The sequence below is a fragment of the Sciurus vulgaris genome, assembly GCF_902686455.1.
Source record: "Sciurus vulgaris genome assembly, chromosome: 10".
NCBI lineage: Eukaryota > Metazoa > Chordata > Mammalia > Rodentia > Sciuridae > Sciurus > Sciurus vulgaris.
The window spans coordinates 1,130,743-1,150,850 of NC_136470.1; the positions used below are offsets into that span (position 1 = coordinate 1,130,743).

At 59.9% G+C, this 20,108-nt stretch overlaps 1 protein-coding gene across 11 annotated transcripts in view; it reads right to left on the reverse strand.

Annotated features, from left to right (window-relative positions):
* Window positions 1–454: 454 nt before the first annotated feature.
* ADARB1 (adenosine deaminase RNA specific B1) overlaps window positions 455–20,108 on the reverse strand; it is a 105,444-nt gene continuing 85,790 nt past the window's right edge. For 9 of the 11 annotated variants that reach the window (XM_079100749.1, XM_079100745.1, XM_079100742.1 and 6 more), the window contains 3 exons: window positions 12,466–12,647; window positions 3,818–3,996; window positions 455–1,056 (listed from right to left, as the gene is read on the reverse strand). In XM_079100749.1, the coding sequence (XP_078956875.1) occupies window positions 877–1,056; window positions 3,818–3,996; window positions 12,466–12,647 (541 nt within the window). In that variant the 3' untranslated portion in view covers window positions 455–876. Of the gene's footprint in view, window positions 1,057–3,817; window positions 3,997–11,923; window positions 12,017–12,465; window positions 12,648–20,108 lie in introns of those variants that run through there. The other 2 variants (XM_079100747.1, XM_079100748.1) reach the window with 2 other exon arrangements.

Sequence of the window (20,108 nt, forward strand, 5' to 3'; positions counted from 1 at the left end):
GCTCCCCTAGCAGCACCCTGGGCTCTCCGTGGGACCAGCAGCTCCCACGCCCCACCCGCCCGGCCTGCCCTCAGTGTGGGGTCAGCACCACACCAGCCTCGGGGACCTGCCAGCTTCCACCTGGAGGAGGTCGTGACAGCTGGAAGGATGAGCTAGAGGTGCTGGGCAGGAAGGTCCCGCCTGCTTCACCTGCAGCGCCTGGGCCACCAGAGAGCAGGGGCTCGGCTGCCTCGCACGGCGTGCGCGGTTCCCTCGGTCCACAAAGGCCTGGCACTGGGAGCCCCTACTGATGGCCAGCAAAGGACCCCGGGCCCACTCCATCTTGAATTATCTGGAAGTAAACTGAGAAAGGTCTTCCATGCTCCATCCCCCAGACGGGGCGCTGCGTCCTGCTGGGCGCTCCAGGGGTGTGCGGGAGGGGCTTCCCGGGCAGCTGTGCCCCCTGCTGGTCCTCACCCTCTCCACACGTGCTGTTTTGCGATTAGAATAACGTGGCGTAAACGTGAGCTGGCACAGTTACTCCTTGTTTCATAAACCACATTCCTAGCTCTGAATAAATTATTTATTCAAGACTCAGACAGCCGTGTCTGCTTCCTACACTCACGGAAGCCCTACTCAGTAGAGCTCCAGAGCCTCAATTTCTGACGTCCACGGAGGCTGAAAGCAGTCACTGCAGAGCTCTGGGGGCGTGAGCGGCACCCGCCCAGTTCAGACGTGAGATGCCCGGCACCCCACACCCCACGCCTGCCCGGGTCAGGGTGCGCGACGCCGGGGACGGTGCAGGACACCAGCGTCCCTGGGCCCTCGCCGGGGCGTGCGCCTGCCCAGTCCAGATGTGAGGCTCGGCAGCCCCGCACCCTGTGCTGTGCCCGCAGGTCAGGGCGTGAGGGAGAACTGGTCCTGCTCCGTGGGCTTCTCCACCCAGGCGCCCAGCCCCGCCTTGATGAAGGCGGTGAACAGACGCGCCTTGGCAGCCTGGTACTCCTTTGCCGCCAGCTTGGACTCGTGGTAGGTGGTGGGCTTAGTGATCTTGGTGCGCAGCAAGTGTGGGGGGGCCTGTGGGAGGAGAAAGCCAGGTGAGCGGAGGGTCTGCTGGGGCCTCGCGCGGAGCGGGGCAGGCAGCCAGGTCAGAGAGTCCTTCTGTGGAGAGCAGGCCGTGGCACCCTGCAGCGTCCCTGCTAGGGAGCCCACTACAGACCCCAGTCCTGGGCTGCGCTTCTGGGAGACCACGGCAGCTGTTTCCCGTGCTGGGCGTTTGTGAGCACAGGGACAGCACAATGGGGCCACCCATGCCTTGCTGCACTGCAGCTGGGCCTCCCTGCATGGCTAAGTCCCAGAGGCAGACCTCGAGGCCCTTGCGCTGGCACGCATGCCCATCCCAGGTGCCAAGGGGCCGAGTTCTGAGCCTCCACCTCTGTGCTCTGCACCTGACCTGAAAGTCAGTGACAGTCAAGCATCCACTGGCTACTGCATCAGGCCTGACCTTGGGGAACAGGGCCCTGTGGCCAAAACAAGAGCTTTCAGCCTCTGGACAGAAGCTCAACAGGACCCAGACAACCTGCCGAGAGGGCAGGAGTGGCGGCTGGCCTCCATGCCCATCTGAGCATCAGAGGAAGGTCTTCCTGGCATGGCTTGGACTTGGAATGTCCCCAAAGGCCATGTGTGAGGTCTTGGTCCCCAGCCTTTGGTGCTGTGGGAGGTGGGGCTCGTGAGAGGCAGCAGGCCCCTGGGGGCGTGCCTAGAGCAGATGTCCCTCCCAGCTGGCCACACACCAGAAGGTGGACAGCCTCCTCTGCCATGTGGCTCCGTCCCACCAGAGGGCCAAGCGGCAGGCCAGGGGCCCTGGACAGGAGCCTCTGGTTCTCCCCTCCTGTAAGGTGACTTCTCAGGTGCTCTGCCATGCAGAGGGAGCCACCTCCGCGGACGCTGGCACTGAGCAGCAGGGCAGCTGCTGGGGCTGGGGGAGTGGGGGAGTGAAAGAAGCAGGCTAGAGAATGCCTGGGGCACCGGCAGGGCTGGACAGGCCATCAGGCGGCTCAGAAGTCCCAGCACAGTGAGGCCCACATCCCCAGTCTCACGTCTGCCCGGCAGGCGCACGCCCTGGCGGGCACGCGTGGCAAAATGCTGCTGATGCGCTGCTGAGGGACGAGGCTCTGCTGGTCACTGGACCCAGGCAACCCCTCCTGTGCGGGTGGACTTTGCCCTACTTGTCCCTGCCCGGGACTGGGTGAGGCTGAGCTGAAGCCTGATGAGCCCACCTGCTGGCAGAGGGACCTGAGGCACACAGCGCTCAGGCTGTGGTGCGGGCAGTGCTGGGCACTGCCCGTCAGAGTCACAGTGAGAGGAGGACTGGGGGCAAAGAGCAGGAAGGTCTTAGACTTTGCAGTTTTGCCAGAGAAGGAGCATGTCTAAAGGTGGGCCAAGGGAGGCACGTTGCCAAACAGCTCAGAGCCCCTGCAAAGAAGCCGAGCACTTGGCAGGATGGGGAACCGTGCCTTGGGGCATCTCAAGAACCAGCAAGACCACTGCAGGCCTGAACCAACCCCAGGGAACCTGTCCACACCGGCTACCTAGAGAACACTCCCTGGGCAGTCTTTTCTGTGGCTAACTTCCCCCAGTTCAGCTGCCCAGCCACTCGAGCCACTGCAGACACAGTCCAAGAAGGCCGGGAGCGCTCACGCCTGGCAGCTCTGTGTGCTGTGTGCTGGTCCTGCAGGCCTACAGAGGGCGGCCTCCACGTGGTCACAGAGGCTTCCACTGAGAGGCAATGGAAAGCCTGGAAGCCAGGCGATGTACGGCAGGGTCAGTCTCTGAGCCCCAGAGGGGGACCTGTGAAGTTGAGGCTGCAGTGGGGCCCCAGGAGGTTGGAGTTGCCAGGAATGTGCGCTGTCTGCCGAGAACAGCTGCAGGCAGGGAGAAGAGCCAGCCTGAGCGATCGCCCAGGGAAGGCCAGGGGCAGGGCTGCCCGCGCCTGCTGAGCCTGCCTGTCACCGGAGCTGCGGCACGCACTGTCTGCTCTGCTAGGTTTCGGTCCTGCCTGGTCTGATTCCTCCGTCCTGGGCTGCTCTTCCTCCCTTCTGGAATGGCATCTCTGCCCTGTGCCTTCCCACCATGAGGAGAGAAGGACACTTTCTATTTGATCTTACAGGGGCCACAGCCCAGAGCATGCCTGGAGTTTTAGTGGAGACTTCAGCCTTGGGCTTCTGGGAAACGCTGGCACCGTACGGCTTGGGGCCCTCGGAGGCGAAGCCAGGCTGTCTGCATGGTGAGATGGGCACGCACCTAACGGGGCCAGGGGCAGAGCCCAGTGCAGTGGGAGGTGGTGCCACCCACAGCAGCGGGCACCCCGGAAAGGAGAGGCCGTGGGCGTGCTCCTGCGGGGACGGTGGCACCTGGGCTCTGCTCTGTCTCTGCTCCGCCGTGTGCTCCCCTCCGTGAGGCTCTGCCTCACCGCAGGCCGGGAGCAACAGGCGAGAGACCACCGCTCCGAAACCACGAGGTTCATGGGCTTTTCCTTCTGTAAGCTGGTCTACGTCCTGTCACCGTGATGAAAGCTAAATGCCCTCCCAGGACACCCCCAGCACAGCCCCAGGGCAGCCTCGGACTCCGTGGCAATGAAGGAGGAACTGCCTCTGGAACAGCTTTAAGCCGGCAGAGCTGAGGCCCCACCTCTAAGCTAAAAATGCTCTGAAGGCACAGACAGGTTTTCAGGTGGTCCTCGGGGAAGTCGTGCGAGCGGGGCGGGGCGAGCACGGGGCGGGGCGAGACGGGCAGGCGGGGCGGAGACCGGCGCAGTGCGGTGAGGGCGCCTCAGTACCTTGCCGTGCACACGCATCCAGCGACAGTACAACGCGTGCTTACACAGGCGCGAGGCGCGGCCCAGCTCGTCCTTCCCTGTCGTGGCGTTGATGACCTCGATGGCGGAGTCGCCTACCGTCCAGTTGACGCTGAAGTTGGGCGCCTTCCCTGGCTGTCGCGCCTCTGCGTTGCTGATGCCTGGAACAAAGCAGGACAAGGGTAAGCGAAGCCGCGCGCAGGTCGGGGACAGAAGGGGACGTCCGAGCAGCGCATGGGGCTCAGGCACAGTGGCAGGGCGGCCCCAGGGCTGCCCTCTGCTGGGGACGGGGTGGACCATGCACCTGTCACGGGGCAGAGCACCACACTATGCCCCCACCCACTGGGGCTCCAGGCCCAGGCAGGAGCGGGCTGGACGCTGGGGCACACGCCCGTCTGCGATGGGGCCATGGGCCGGAGGCCACCAGAAACCTAAGCCCACAGGCTTCCACTTCCTGCCACGGCCTCCGGCCACTCGGGCCAACCGGGTGGGAAGCTGCGTCCTGGGGCAGGTGCAGAGGCTTCTCGGGGTCAATGTGGGCAGGGCCCAGCAGAGGAGCAGAGGGGATGGTGAGCAGGGAGGGAGCCTGGGACTGCAAAGTGCCCTTGACTGTCCTGGCGGGTGGACGGGGGCACCCACTGCCCAAGGCTGAGTGAGGGAAGGGGTCAGCACACACACCTATGGGGCAGAGGTGTGGGCAGACCGACAGCAAAGCCACAGGGTGGGTGTCGGGGCAGGCGCGAGGGCCACGACCAGACGACCCCACCGCACCCGAGACCCCGCGTCGGGTTACGCGTGCTTCTACCCAGGGAGCACGGCCCCTGCACCCACCAACGGTGGCCGAGCAGTGTGTTCGCGACTCACAACTGCGACCCTACGCTGTGCTTGTGCCACGCGGACCAGCTGCACAGGGCAGGGTGCTGGTCAGACGTCAGCACCACCCCTCGACTGTTCTCTGCAAGGGTCGCTTGACCCGCTCGCCCTGCTTAGGCTCTAGTCCTGAGGTGTGTGTCTATGGCTGAGTCGCAGCGGCAGGCACGCCGACACGCTCCGCTCGTGGCTCTCACCCTGGCCTCTCGAGGGGCGCGGGCCTGCAGCCTGCCTCTTGGGCTACCTACCAGCTGGCGCGTAGACCCCACCTCCTGCTCCAGTGACCTACAGTGGTCTCGCCACGACAGGGAGAGATGCGCCGGGAAGCCATCACAGGACGGCAGCCACCAATGAGCATTCGTGACCTGAAGGCACGGTGACGAAAGTGCCCAGGATACAGCCCAGCGGGGAGCCAAGCTGGGCCCAGCAGCCTCTCAACCACGGTGGAACGGCGGGGCCGGCGAGGGGAACAACCTGCTGGGGTCAGAACCAGCAACTCCACAGGCCTGGGCAGCTCCACACAGCTGCCACCGGGAACAGGAGAAGGCCGACAGCTTACTACGGCTGGAGAGCTGCACGGGCTCTCACAGACTCCGGAGCAGAGGCCGGGGGACGGCAGCAAGGCCCCAACTCCGAACAGAACACCAGGGCTGGGCTGAGTGGGAGAGCAGCCCTGGGCCCAGTGCCAGCACCGCAGGACAGGAGCAGTCAGAGAAGCCCGTCACGGAGAGCCCCTCGGCACCAGCGCAGGGCCCCAGCTCAGCCAGAAGTCACAGGGAGCAGCAGTGGGGCAGCAGGGCTGAGCCCAGGGTGCTCGGCGTGAGCTGCATCGCAGCCCCCGCTGTCTGTGTGCTGACACAGGGTCCTGCCAAGTTGCCCGGGCTGCGCCTGCGCTCCTCCTGCCTCAGTCTCCACCACTGCTTGCGATCCTCCTGCCTCAGCCTCCCCCACTGCTGGGTTCTCCCAGCAGATCACGGCGGAAGTGCGGCCCCACACGCAGTGGAGAGGCGGTGACAGGATACCCAGGACTGCGGCACTGACTAAGGAGGGAATCACAGCGAGTCGCCTAGCACATCCGCAGCGCTACGGTAGGAAGGCGGAGGAAGCCCGGGGCGCAGAAGGGAGGGAAGCAGAGACAAGCCCAGCCACATCGGCGGCCCCCAGGAATGAAATGTCCCCGGGGCCTGGGCCAACCCCAATACAGGCCGCCTACAGGAGACGCTTCTCAAGTAAGAGTGTGAGGCTGAAGGTCTTGCAAAGGCCCACCGCGCCGCAGCCATGAAGGGGAAGTCCAGGAAGCCCCTGCAGAGGCGGCTCCCTGAGGACACAGGACAGCTGCTGACCCAAGTGCAGGTGCAGCACATGGGCCAAGGGAAGGGGGTGACCATGTGTGCTGCAGCCAGGAGCGCCCGAGACCCCCGCCCTCAGAACGACGGCCAGGAGCGAGCGCGAGGACTCAGGGAGCCCACCCACCGGGCACCGCACTCTTGTCCTGCAGAGCGCCCGCCGGGGAGCAGCCGCAGTTCTCTTCACGCTTTGGTGGAATTTAACAGACAGGCCCTCCATAAAGTAAGTCTTGATAGATTTGAAAGGACCCAAGTCAACAAACGGACCTCCCTTAGGAATCGACGACGGAGGCCCCGCGAGCCCCACACTTGGAAGTTAAGCAGCAGACCGGCAAGAGGCGCGCGGGCCGCAGTACCGTGAGAAGAGCGAGACGAAAGCTCAGGAGATGCAAACGCCGCACAAGCAGTCAAGGCTCACAGCCACCACCGCGGCCTGCGCCCTGGACACAGAGAGGGGGCTACCCAACTGCCACCGAGCAGAGGCTGCTGGAGGCCCGTGGGAGGCAGTGGGACAGCGTCAGAGCCAGGGCTGGCTCGTAAGGCGACAGCTGGAACTGGTGACCCTGCAGCTGGACAGATAGGAAGCGGGAAGATGCCCAGCAGCAGCACAGGAACAGAAGACAGGCCTCCACTGAGAACCACGGAACCTTGAAGAAGACAACAAAGGAACCTCAGGAACACTGACCTGTGTGCCAAGAAGTCAGGCAAATCAGATGAAATGGACAACTTTCCTGAAGTCCTAAGTCACCAAACTTACTCAAGAAAAAGGTGAACAACACAAAACATTTCTTTACGTATAAGAAATCTACTTTGTAGTCAGTTTCACAAAGAAGACGTCAGGCCAATGGCTTCACTGGAGAACTCTACCAAACGTTTAGGGAAGAGTTACGTCACCCTCTTGGCCCGACGCAGGCGCTGGAGGAAGACCATCCCCTGCCCCAGGGACCTGGGCACCTCAGGGCAGAGACATCGAGAGCCCAGCAGCTGGAATCCAGCCAGTGCAAGAAGCACCTGGAGCCATGGAGGGCTGCCCAGGAACACTGGCTGGTGTGACCGTCTAAAAAGCAGCGTCACCATATTAAAACTCGGAGAAATGAACCAGAGGACACTCCGAGCTGGGAAAGGCACACGGCCCCCTCTCGAGGGGCACGAGCCCCGGCAAACCAGGATGGAGAGAACAGTCCTGACCCTGCCGAGGGCATCAGTGAGACACCCAGCTGATGGGGGCTCAGTGGTGAGAGGCTGGGCCCCCCAGGCCCTCAGGACACCAGGCTGTCCAGGTGCATGTCCCACGCAGCCCTTGGGGCTGTCCAGGGCAGCAGGACTGGAGAAACCACAGGCATGAGGAGGAGAGGAGGAGGGCAGGGCCCCAGGGCCACCTGTACACGCCTCCTGGAAGCGGACCCCCCACAGAAGGTGCGCAGCACCCCCCGCACACCAGACGTGTGGTGGTGGCCCAGATCAACAGGGGACTCACTGTCACCACGCGGTCCTCCCAGACCGGACCACGTGCTCGGCAATCCCAGCCGAGATCCAGCAGGCCTTCATGCACAACTGGGAGCAGAAGCCAAAAAGGCATTTGGGCAGCCCAGGACGAAGCTGGACACCCCGGTGGCCCTGGATCCGACACACAGGGGATGGACTCACTGTCGACCACAGGCAGCTGACCCACCTCCACTGAGGATTTGGAGACAGAGAAGCCCAGGTGGTGGCCACAAGCCAGCGGGGAGGAGCCTGGGACCAGGTGGCCCGGTGGGGACCACAGGTGCAGAGCAAAGCCCTCCGACGGCAAGACAGGAAGGAAAGGGAGAGGAAGGAGCCCCTCCTCCAGCACCACAGCCGCTCGACTGGAATGCAGCCGACCAGAGGCGGCAGGAGGATTCCTGAGTGCCACGGAGAGTCCACGGCAGTGACGCAGGCAGGCATGGCTGAGACGGGACGTCACAGCAGGACAGTGGGCTTACCTGGGTCACAGAGAGTGGAAGGCCCAGACACAGGAGGAGAGCCGGAAGGCAGATGCGGCCGGAGGAGCCGCTTCAAATCACCTCTGTGGCAAAGGACTCGTATCCAGAAAATATGAAAGAGATTCTCAGGACACAGTCATAAAAGGTCAGGGCACCCAATAAAAATGGGGAAGGTCTTGAAGAGCCGTTGAGGACACAGGAAGGGCAGGGGGCAGGGAAGAGGTGCTCAGCTGCGTGGCACACAGGGTCTGGGCCCCAGAGCTCCGCTGCAGAGGCATCTCCACCCTCGACAGGCAGGCAGCCGCCTGGCTTGCTTTCTGCTCGTGCTCCGACCACTGTCGGGAGTCAGGGTCAGGCCAAGTGCCCTCTTCTGCAGGCTGGGAGTCCACTCTGCAGAGGGACACGGCATGGTGCTAGCTGGTTGGTCACCTGAACGTGCTGTGGACGGCTGGCCACCACCTTTCCCAGGTCTTCCCTGGAAACCTGCCCGGCTACTCCTTGCTGCCCTGTGTGGCTGGGTCTGAACTCTGTACCACCAGGGCGGAACACAGTGCTTTTGAAATCCTGCCCCGAGCAGGAGGCGGGCCGCTGTTCCACTCTGCTCTTTGTGGGGCACAGTCTGGACGCTCGGGTGTGAGTCTGGCCCCTGCACTGGCAGAGGCTACAGCACACTCTCAAAGCAACCGCTGCTCAGTCTCCTGTTCCGTTTTCTCTCACGCGGATTTTTCTCTTTAGAGCTGTTTTCCTCAAAGGTGTGCTGATGGCTGGCTGTTCAATCTCGCTGGATGGAATCCGGTTAGTGGCCTGGCTTCTGCTTTCTCTGCTGTGTGCATGAGCGTGGGAAGAGCTGAGGAGGAACCGAGGGCCTGGAGCCCTCCTCTGAGGGGTGGCCAGGCGGCCCTGGGCCCTGAGGCAGGGGGCTGCAGGCCCGCCATGCCCCACGCATGGTCTATTTCATGAGCGGCTAAGGCATGCTCCTTCCCCACGCTCTGGGGTCCTCCTGCCGGCGTGTGCTGCCCACATTCTGAGGGCTTTGGGGCTTCCCAGGCTCAGCAGCTCGCCCCAGCCCCCACTGTCCACGGTCAGGCCGGTGGCCCTGCACTCTGCGCAGGGAGCTGGGCGGGCTGCTCGGCTATCCGCGCTGCGGTGGAGCAGAGCCACTTCCCGGCAACATCCTTCTCCGTCACTGAGGGATCTGGGTCTGCAGGACCTGGAACTCCTCCTTTCCAGGTTTGCTGCTGACCGTCTGACCACTGAGTTAGCAGCGTCGGACAGTGTCCTTTCTGTGGGGTGAGCGTGCACATGGTGGGGCTCTCTGACCGTGATGGGCTAACCTTTCACGAGCAAATGGTTAGTGACCGCGTCCAGCCCTTTGTAACTCCGTATTTCTCTGTGACAAGATCAAAGCAGGGTCACTGCTGGACCGTACCGAAACCCCAGGACCACAACACTGCGCGCAGGATCGAAGGGCCAACCAGCTAAGTCCACGAGGCCCTAAAAGCATGTTTTCACACTGAGCTGAACACAGGGCCAGCCTTAGCAAAGGCGGCGTGGAAGGAAAGGGCAAGGCCAGCCCGAGGGTCCAGGACCTGCCAGGCTTGGGCGCACAAAGCCCCTCATGGTGCTGGGAACGCGCCGCCAGGGTCCCCGGGCCACAGTGGCAGCCCTGTGTCTGTCCAGGGCACTGAGTCCATCACGGCCACAGGGCAGAAACCAACAGAAGCAGAGGCAACGTGCCGGTCACAAGCGTCCCTCCTGGGTGGGAAGTGGCTGGGTCAGCACTCTGAAGCACACAGCAGGGCCGTCCGGCCTGGTGACTCCCAGCCACACGGACACTTCCTTACTCGCGGCTTCAGATGCTGCTGACGGGCTCCCAGCTCAGGGTGACAGGCAGAGCTAGAGCACTCAGGCCGGGGCTGCGGTGGCCGAGAGGCTGCCCTGGGTCACCCCGCGACGGCCGGGCCCCTGGCGGGTGGGGGGCTCCTCTAGGCCCCTCTGGTCCCCCAGTGGCGGTCCTGCAAGTGGGAGTGGAGCCCCCGGCTGGCGAGGGCGAGTTCCACCCAGCGACTGCCTCGGACCCTCCGGCCCGGGCCCAGGGCTGGTGCCCAGCCTCCCTGCCCTCGCAGGCCTCGTCCTGCAGGCCACCTGTCCCAGGCAGGTACCCAGGACTCCATGGGGCACCGCGCCTAGCGCCCTCCCCAGAGCGGCGGGTTCTAAACATGTGGAGGAGACAGCAGGGTGGGTGACCTGAGGGCCGGCCGGGGCTCTGCCCTGGCCAGCAGCATGGTGCCCCGTCCCCTCAGCCCAGCGTTTGGAGGACTCCTGCCTGGGCACAGGGCCCTGCTGGGCCAGAGTGGGCCCCGGAGAGCCCAGCACGCACACACCCACTGGAGGCCTGGCGGGAGGTGGCCAGACCTCGGGGCCGTGGGGCTCTGCCTGGCTACAGAGCATCCCGACCCACTGCGCCAGTGCCCCTGTGGTGGGTCTGCTCCCCACATGGCCAGCATCAGGGTTCCAGGATGGATGCAGTCAGGCCCAGCGGCCTGGAGCATGTGTGCTCCAGAAAATGACTGAGGACAGCGTTCAACCAAGCGTGACAACTGACATTTTAAAAATATATGAAATAGAATCAGAAACTAACTTACTATTAGTCTCCCTCACAGAGAGTTCAGAAGCACCAAGCACATGTCTGTCCAAGGGCCCGAGACTCCGGGGGACACCCGGGCGGCGTGGGTCACCCCTGGCACAGGAGTCCGGAAAGCTCAGGCCAGTCTCCCGACCCGGCACGTGGGCCAGGAAGCCAAGCTCCCTCGGGAAACGGTCCTGGACAGCTGGTCACTGGGGACATGTTCTCCAGACGGGGAAGGAGACCGGGGCCCAGGCCTGCTCTAGAGGGGCCGGCAGAGAGCACACGCCCACTTCCCTGCCAGGGCCCATCCAGGCTCTGAACCCTGCTCTGTGCAGCTCGGGCTCTCTGCTCACGAGCAAGGTGACCCCAGGGCAGAGCTGTGGGGTATGGAGCGCCTGCCCAGGCCTGCAGGCTGAGCTCTGCAGAGGGACTTGCGGAGGCCGAGGGGATGGAAGGGATGCAGCCACTCCAGTGCCTTCAGGGGACACGTCAGCTGTGGCTATCAGGAGGTGGCTGGACTCCAGTGTCCTCACAGGACCCCCTCGGTGGAGCTGGTGGGAGGTGGCGGGGTCGCGGGGGTACTGCCCTCAGAAGGGATTGATGTAGCTCTTGCTGGGTGCTGGCCAGTTCCTGAAGAGCAAGTTGCTGATAAAGAGTGACTCCAAGCCCTGCTTCCTCCTGGCCTCCTGTCTAATGGTGAGGTCTATTTTGCACACACTCTGCTCCTATACTTCGGTTCCTTCTTGTCTTATAAGATGCTCTCACCAGAGGCTGAATAGAAGAGGCTGCCCAATGTGAGACTTCAGCCTCCAAACGGTGAGTTATAACCCCTTTTCTTTATGAAGTGCCCAGGCTCCAGTATTTTGTTATAGCAACAGAAAATGGACTAATGGAGCAGGCTGGCCTCAAAGGCAGCGCACAGAGGGCAGAGAGGGGCGATCATTCTCATCATCAGGAGAAACCCCACCCAACACGCAGCATGCTCAGAGCCCCAGGGACGCTGCGGGCTCACCTTGCTCCAGCCAGTTCCAGCACTCAGTTCTGTCTCCCTAGGAAGCTCATGCCGAGGGAGCTTCGAACTCCGAGCCCAGACAGCCTCTCCTCCCCTGCCCAGTGCCCTGAGAGCCACGCCTGCTCTCTCCACGGAGAGGTGCTAGCGCCAAGCTCTCCAGCAAGGCAGACACGCACACCGCAGAAGCACGTTTTAGTGTCGGGTTAGGGTTTTAGTTCTGAGCTTCAAAAAGTAAGTAAGGTGTTACTTTTAAAAGGGTAAAAATACCTTAATGGTGTCCTTCTAAATAAGGGTGGGCTTAGAAGTTAAGACCCTTGAATTCAAAAGCTCCTGTTCTCTTTACTGTCAGCCACTGACACTCTAAAAAGAGAAGAAACCAGCACAAAGGGCGTGAGGATAGGAGGCCGAGGCCCCCGAGGAGGGCCTCGGCCAGGGCGCTGCCACACGCGTCACGACCTCCAGAGCAGCAGGCAGAGGCCTGGCGCTGAGGAAGGAACCCGTGGCTCTGCAGAGGCTGGACGCGGCCTGGTCAGTCTGGGAAGGCCGACGCGGACCTGGTGGCCACAGCACTGGTGGGATGATGGCCAGGAGTGTGCTGGGAGCACAGGAGGGCCGCCAGCCTTCAGGGAACGGCAAGGTCTGCAAGGGTGATGGGCCCGAACCAAGAAGGGGCCCAGGAGAGCCTGGCGACCCCAGAGGGGAGGGGGCCCAGCATGCTCTCCGATGGCCGGACGGCCCAGCAGCCAGAGCGGCTCTGGTGGCGGAGACGGGAGGCCCGGGCCGAGCTGGGCAGTGCGCGGGGTACTTGCCGCTGAGCAGGGGCTTGTTGAGGGTGTAGAGGGGCGGCAGGTCCTCGATGTTGGAGATCCGCTGGTACATGGCCCTGGAGAGGTGGTCACCGTGGTAGAGGCTGCCCAGGATGATGCTGGAGAAGTAGATGGGCTCCACGAAGATGCTGAGCAGGGAGCCCTGGACGCCCACCACGTTCCAGCTGCGGGAGAGAGCGCGTCAGGACCGCGGAGCGCGCGGGGCCCACACCAGGCCCCCGGCCCCACGGGCGCGGGCTGTCCCGGGGCTGAGCCGTACGGGGCAGGGTCCACCTGAGAGCCCAGGAAAACATGCTCACGGTGGAGCCCAGAGGACACAGAGGGGCACAGGAGCCCGAGGAAGTCTGCGGGCTGCCAGGGGGCCATGGCACCTCACCCTACTGGAGACGGCAGCACCTCCCAGCCTCCACACCTGACCCCCAGCCTCCAGGAGACAGCAGGGCCTCCCAGCTTCCACATTTGACCTCCACCTTCCAGGAGACGGCAGCGCCTCCCAGCCTCCACACCTGACCTCCACCCTCCAGGAGACGGCAGGGCCTCCCAGCCTCCACACCTGACCTCTACCCTCCAGGAGACGGCAGGGCCTCCCAACCTCCACACCTGGCCTCCACCCTCCTGGAGACGGCAGCACCTCCCAGCCTCCACACCTGACCCCCACCTTCCAGGAGACAGCAGGGCCTCCCAGCCTCCACACCTGACCTCCACCCTCCAGGAGACAGCAGGGCCTCCCAACCTCCACACCTGACCTCCACCCTCCAGGAGACGGCAGCGCCTCCCAGTCCTGCACACTTGACCTCCACTCTCCAGGAGACAGCAGCACCTCCCAGCCTCCACACCTGACCTCCACCCTCCAGGAGACAGCAGCGCTGCCCAGGCCCTGGGAGCAGCCACAGCGTGAGCCTCACCTTCTCCTGCCAGCCTGGGTGCCGTGGGGGACAGCGCCGCACGGGGAGGGGAGCGGCTGGGAAGGCTGACCTTGCCGACAGTGGCTCTGCCTCAGTGGCAGCCTGTCCACCACACGCCGGCCGCCTGCAGCCTCGGCCCCACAGTGCCCGGGCACCAGGGGCAGGTCACAAGGGCCAGGCAGGGGCAGCAGTGGGCAGACCAGCCCGGGCACGAGACAAGCAACCAAAGGCAAGGAATGACAATGACCCGCACCCAGGCGCGTCCAGCGCCCAGGAGAGCCGGGCACGTGGCGAGGAGGAGTCTCGGCTGCCCCGAGTGGAGACCCCACAGGCGCGGCAAGGCGAGGACAGGCAGGCCCCGGGCTCCGAGGCAGCTGCTCCGTCTCTGGAGGGCTGACCAGATGTAGCTGAGGAGGTCCCGAGGGCAGTGAAGGACTGGGGGACGCCGCACCCCAGCACTCGTCAGAGGGACACAGGAAGCAGCAGACGGGCGGAGGGGCGGAGACCTGCTCAGGTGGGACGGGTGGCCCGGGCGGCGAGGCCCAGCTCGCGAGCTCCAGACCTGCTCTCAGGGCACAGCCACCACCTGCCCAGGCAGTGGCCCTGCCAGCTGTGCACCGAGTGAGGGCCGCGGCCTCGGGCCAGAGCGGCCGAAGGGCTCGGGTGAGCGCTGCAGAGCCTCTCACCTGTCACCCCGCGCTGACCTCAGCCTGGGCCAGGCCTGGGGTCGCACCTGCCTCCTCCCTGTCACGACCAATGGCAGCAAGTCCGGGGATCTACCTCCGGAGCAGAGAGGGTCTGGCCCGGACCACCACCTCCACGGGGCCAGGTCAGCCCGCCCCGCCCCGCCTGCCCAGCCAGCAGCCTGCTGGACCCCGTGGAGACGCAGGCTGGCTCTGCCAACCCCTCAACCCGACAGCTACCCGGGAACGGCGCCTGTGCTGCAGCCCACCGGCCTGTCCCCGGCTCCAAGCCCAGGGCTCCTGCGGCTCCTTGGCCTGGAGCTGGTCGTGGGGCCTGGCCACCGCCGCCCCCTCTGAGCCTTCCGGCAAAGGTCCCCTCAGGGAGGCCCCTGCCCAGCCCCGTTGCTCCTGCCCTGTGCATCTTCCCCTGGTGGTCTGAGGGCCACCAGACCTGGCGGGACGCCACCTTCCACTCACTGACCCACCTGGCGCGGCTGGGGGCTGCGGGAGGGCCCGTCCTGCAGCCCACAGGGTCCCCTTCCACCCCCGAAAGGAGGCGAAGACGACTGCTCCTGGCTCAGAGGGACACTGACATGACTCAAGCTCAAGGCCTGGGCAGACCAGGGGCTGTGGACTCAGACCCTGACCAGAACCCAGCCCCAGGCACGCTTTGCGCCTGACCTTGCTGAGACCTGCCTGTTGGGGCCGCTGACTCCGAACCTGCTCATCCCACAGCGGAGGGTCTTCTGGGGCCTGCCCACCCTGTGTGGGAGCTGCCGAGGCGCTCGACCCACTCTGCTGCAGACCCCAGCCTCCAGAGGACTGCCATGCGTGTGGCCCCCGGGCCACAGGCTGGAGGAGGCAGGCGCTGGACCCCGGCTGCCCCTGGGGCGTCGCACTGGCCTTTTCTCCCATTTTCCTTAGGCTGTTTCTCGGAGCACTGCCACCAATCCATCCCCTGCATCTGTGTAGAGCCCGACTGGCCCTAGAAGGAGCCGTGAAGGACACTGGCCAGATGGCACACGGGAGCAGCCTGGGACCCCAGCCAGAGCCTAGAGTCCATGCCCAGTGGGCAGTCTAGCTGAGGCACAGCTTCCCCGCTGTGCCAGCCCTCCCTCTTCCAGCTTGGGATGGTCCTGCAGGATGCCCTTCTAGGGAACCGCTCCATGGAAAGCCTGCCCCCCTGCCTGCCCCGTGCGCTGTGCCAGCAGGCCATCTGTCTACCACTGGGTGGACTCTGCCCTGGATACTGAGCACAGAGGCTGCGGTCATCAGAACAGACTCTCAGACCCACCCTGCATTGTGGCTCCAACCCACACAGCCTCTGGGCATGTCTTCCTGCCATTCTGCTGCCCACTGGCTGAACAGACAGACAGGTACTCGGGTGACCTCCACAGAGTGCTGTGCCCTCCTCTCCACACCAGCCTGCCACGGCCCTTGGTCATCAAGCAGTGGGATGCTGGGGGCCCTTGTGTGAGGAAACAGGCCAGGCACATCAATGTTCACAGCAGCTCAATTCACAATAGCTAGATTATGGAATCAACCTAGATGCCCTTCAACAGATGGATAAAGAAATCATGCTATGTATACACAATGGAATATTATTCAGCCATAAAGAAGAATAAAATTATGGCATTTGCAGGTAGGATGGAGTTGGAGAATATCATGCTAAGTGAGATAAGCCAATCCCCAAAACCAAAGGCCAAATGTTTTCTCTGATAAGTGGATGATGATACATAATGGGGGGGGGTTTAGGAAAGAATGGAGGAAGGATGGATTGTATAGAGAGAAATGAGGGGTGGGAGGGGGTGGGAGGAAGAAAAGATAGTGGAATGAGACAAACATCATTACCCTATGTACACGTATGGTAACACAATGGTGGGACTCTACTTCAGGTACAACCAGAAAAATGCAAAGTTGTACCCCATGTGTGTACAATGAATTAAAAAATAATTTCTATAAATAAACTGACCATAAAATAATGCTACCTGACAAAGAATTTAAAATAACAACATAGAAAGAACTGTGCAAATGAACCAGAGATTTTGGGAGTTGAAAAATACAATAACTGAACTGAAAAATTCACTAGAGGGGTACAACTTAAGACTTGACCAGGAAGAAGGAAGGATCAATGCACTTGAAGATAGGTCACTTGAAATCACTAAATAAGAGGAACAAAAAGAAAAACAAATGAAAAAATAAAGAAAGTCTATAAAAATCAAGATACTATCAAGTAGACCAATACACATATTCTAAAACCCCAGATCAAGAAGAGTGAGAGAAAGGAACTGAAAGCTTATTTGAAGAAATAATGGCTAAAAGCTTCCCAAATTCAAAAAAAGAAATGGACCACACAGATTCAAGCTCAAGTAAAATCAGGATAAGTCCAGGGAGAACAATTTCAATCAAATCGTCTAATCAAGACAAAGAGTGAACTGAATCTCAAAAGCAGCAAGTGAATGGTCGTGGGTCACATATAAGGGATTTCCGTAAGACTATCATAAATTTCTCAGAAGAAACTTGGCAAGCTGGAAAGGAGAGGATGACATAGTCCAAGTGCAGAAAGAAAAAAATGTCAACCAAGAATAGTTTATTTGGAAAACTGTCCTTTAAAAACTAAGGAGACATCAAGACTTCTGTAGACAAGTACAAGCACACAGCTCATTGCCACTAGACCTTGCAAGCAATGCTAAAGGGAGCCCTTCACACTGAATCAGCAGGACAGTGATAATCACACAGCTGCAGGAAATGTTGGCTAATAATATTTAAATGATAAAACAAATAACGACAGACTGATATAAGTGAGTGACACCAATCACAGTGTGAGGAAGCAGTTATTAAGGAGCACAGTGCTTACAGGTTATTAAAGTTAGGTGGTTGTCGGTTTTTAAAAGAATAATTGTAAGATATTTTATGTAATTACAATGGTAACCACAAAGAAAATATGTAGAATATACACAAAAAGAAATGAGAATCTTATTTTTACAAACATATCCAAGAAGCATGCAGACAGTAAGAGGTAAAGGAGAAAAAAGAAGACTATAAACCATTCAGAAAATGACAGAATGGGAACCTTAAATATTTCTTGTCGGCAGCTAATTTAAATGTTAATGGATTAAATTCTCCCAGCAAAAGACACAGATTGGCTGAATGGATTTAAAAAACACGACAGGATCCAACTATGACCTGTCTAGATGTGAAGACCCTCAGGCTGAAGGTGAAATGGGGAGGTAACGGGGAGCACCGCGTCCAGGGCCAGGGAGAACACGGCCTTCAGGGGCAGCCGCGATGGCACCGCACAGCGGAGAAGGCGGCTTCACCTTCAGGGGCAGCCGCGATGGCACCGCACAGCGGAGAAGGGCGCTTCACCTTCAGCGGCAGCCGCGATGGCACCGCACAGCGGAGAAGGCGGCTTCACCTTCAGGGGCAGCCGCGATGGCACCGCACAGCGGAGAAGGCGGCTTCACCTTCAGGGGCAGCCGCGATGGCACCGCACAGCGGAGAAGGCGGCTTCACCTTCAGGGGCAGCCGCGATGGCACCGCACAGCGGAGAAGGGCGCTTCACCTTCAGGGGCAGCCGCGATGGCACCGCACAGCGGAGAAGGCGGCTTCACCTTCAGGGGCAGCCGCGATGGCACCGCACAGCGGAGAAGGCGGCTTCACCTTCAGGGGCAGCCGCGATGGCACCGCACAATGGAGAAGGCGGCTTCACCTTCAGGGGCAGCCGCGATGGCACCGCACAGCGGAGAAGGCGGCTTCACCTTCAGGGGCAGCCGCGATGGCACCGCACAATGGAGAAGGCGGCTTCACCAAGAAGAAACAGCTGTGGATATTTCTGCATCAAAACGTAGCTCTTGTAAACATGCAGCAAACGCTGACAGAACTGACGGGAGAACTAGCAACATGATAATGGGAGGACACTTCAGTGCTCCGTTTTCAAAAATGGCTGGAGCAATCAAGAAGATCAGGACAGAAGACTTGAAGAATACCACAGACCGACTGGACCCAGTGACCCACACAACGCTCCCCAACACAGCAGACGACCTCTTCCTCCCAAGTGCAACCAGAACGTTCTCCAAAGGAGACCACATATTAGGCCAGAAAGCAAGTCTTAAAAATTCAAGAAAAGTGAAACCATAAAGTATCCTTTCCAATCACAACAGAGCAGATCAAGAGTGGAAGGAAACCAGGAGATTCACAGCCATGTGGAAATGAAGTGACCTGCGCTTCAACGTGAGCCGGGAAGTCACGAGGCAGGATTCCGGACGGCGGGCAGGGGAGCTGTTTCCAGGTGTGGAAGCTGCCGCGGCCTGGGAGGGGGCGCAGAGGGCGCACTGAGATCCAGCACTGCACATGCCGGGTGTCGTAGGGACCCAGAAATCTGGGTGTACTGAACAGAGGACGGGGAAGAGCACGTTATCCTTCCTACTCCACACGGCACTAGAAGGTTGAGCCAGAGCAGTCGATCAAGAAAGTGAGATAAAAGGGATAAAAATAGGAAAGGAAGAAGTCAGATTATCACTGTTAGCCGATGGTATTATTCTATACCTAGAAGATCCAAAAGGTTCCACCAACAGACTGCTAGAACTAATAAACAAATTCAGCAACGCTGCCGGTTACAAAATCAACACAATGATCAGCAGCTTTCCTACATACCCACAAAGAATTTGCTGAAAAAGATATACCAGGGAAATGATGCAATTCACAATAGTCTAAATAAGATCTAGGAATAAATCTAAGCTAGGAGGTGAAAGACCTCTACAACGAAAACTAGATGATACTAAAGAAAGAAATCGAAGAAGACATGAGAAGATGGGAAGACATCCACGTTCATGGACAGGCAGAATTATATTGTTAAAATGGCCATAGTACCTAAAGCAATATAGGGTTCCATGTAGTCCCCATCAAAATACCAATGACCTTTTCACAGAAATAAGTTCTAAAATTCATTTGGAAGAATAAAAGACTCAGAATAGCAAATCAACTCTAAGTCAAAAAAAGCAAAGCAGAAGGCATCACAACACCTGACTTCAAATCACACTACAGAGCTTTAGTAACAAAAACTGCCCGGCATGAGAACAGAGACAGACAGAGGCACAGAGCAGAAGACACGAGACAGCCCACAGAGAGACAGTCATCTGATCCTTGACAAAGATGCCAAAAACGTAACTTGAAGAAAAGATGACATTTTAAATAAATGGTGGTAGGGCAATTGGCTACCTATATGTAGAAGAATGAAACTAGACCCTCATTTCTCACCCTGCACAAAAATCAACGTGAAATGGATCCAAGTTCTCAGAACTAGACCAGAAACTATGCAACTCCTAGAAGAAAATATAGGGTCAACACTCCAGTGTATAGGAATAGGCAATGGCTTTCTCCATGGGACCCTGAAAGCTCAGGAAATAATTCCAGAGTTAATAAATGGGGTGGCATCAAATTAAAAAGCTTCTGCACAGAAAAGAAAACAATTAAGAATATGAAGAGAGAACCTAAAGAATAGAATAAGATCTTTGGTAGGTACTCTTCTGACAGAGGTTTAATATCCAGAATATCTAAAGAACTCAAAAAACTTTACACCAAAAAAATCAAATAATCCAATTAATAAATGGGCAAATGAATTAAAGAGACACTTCTCAAAATTAGAAATAGCTATGGCCAACAAATACATGAAGAACGTTCAGTGTTGCTAGCATCAGGGGACTGAGAAGCAGAACCCGCACCAAGGGGCGGCTGGGCGGGCTGAGCAGCAGGGTGCTGGCCCCGCGTGCGTGGGGTGCACCAGATAAAGATCCAGGCTGCTGTCCCTCTGGACCTGTGAGAAGATCAAAACACCGAGATTTCATCTCACTCCAGCTAGAACGGCAGTCATCAAGAATACAGTCACAGATGCTGGAGAGGAGGTGGCAGGAAAGGGACAGTCACACTGCTGCTGGGACTGTGGACCAGCCCGACCGCGAGAGAGCCGGGGGAGGACCAGGCATGGGACCACCTGGGGCCAGCCGCCTCACTCCTCACACTCACCCGAGGACCAAAG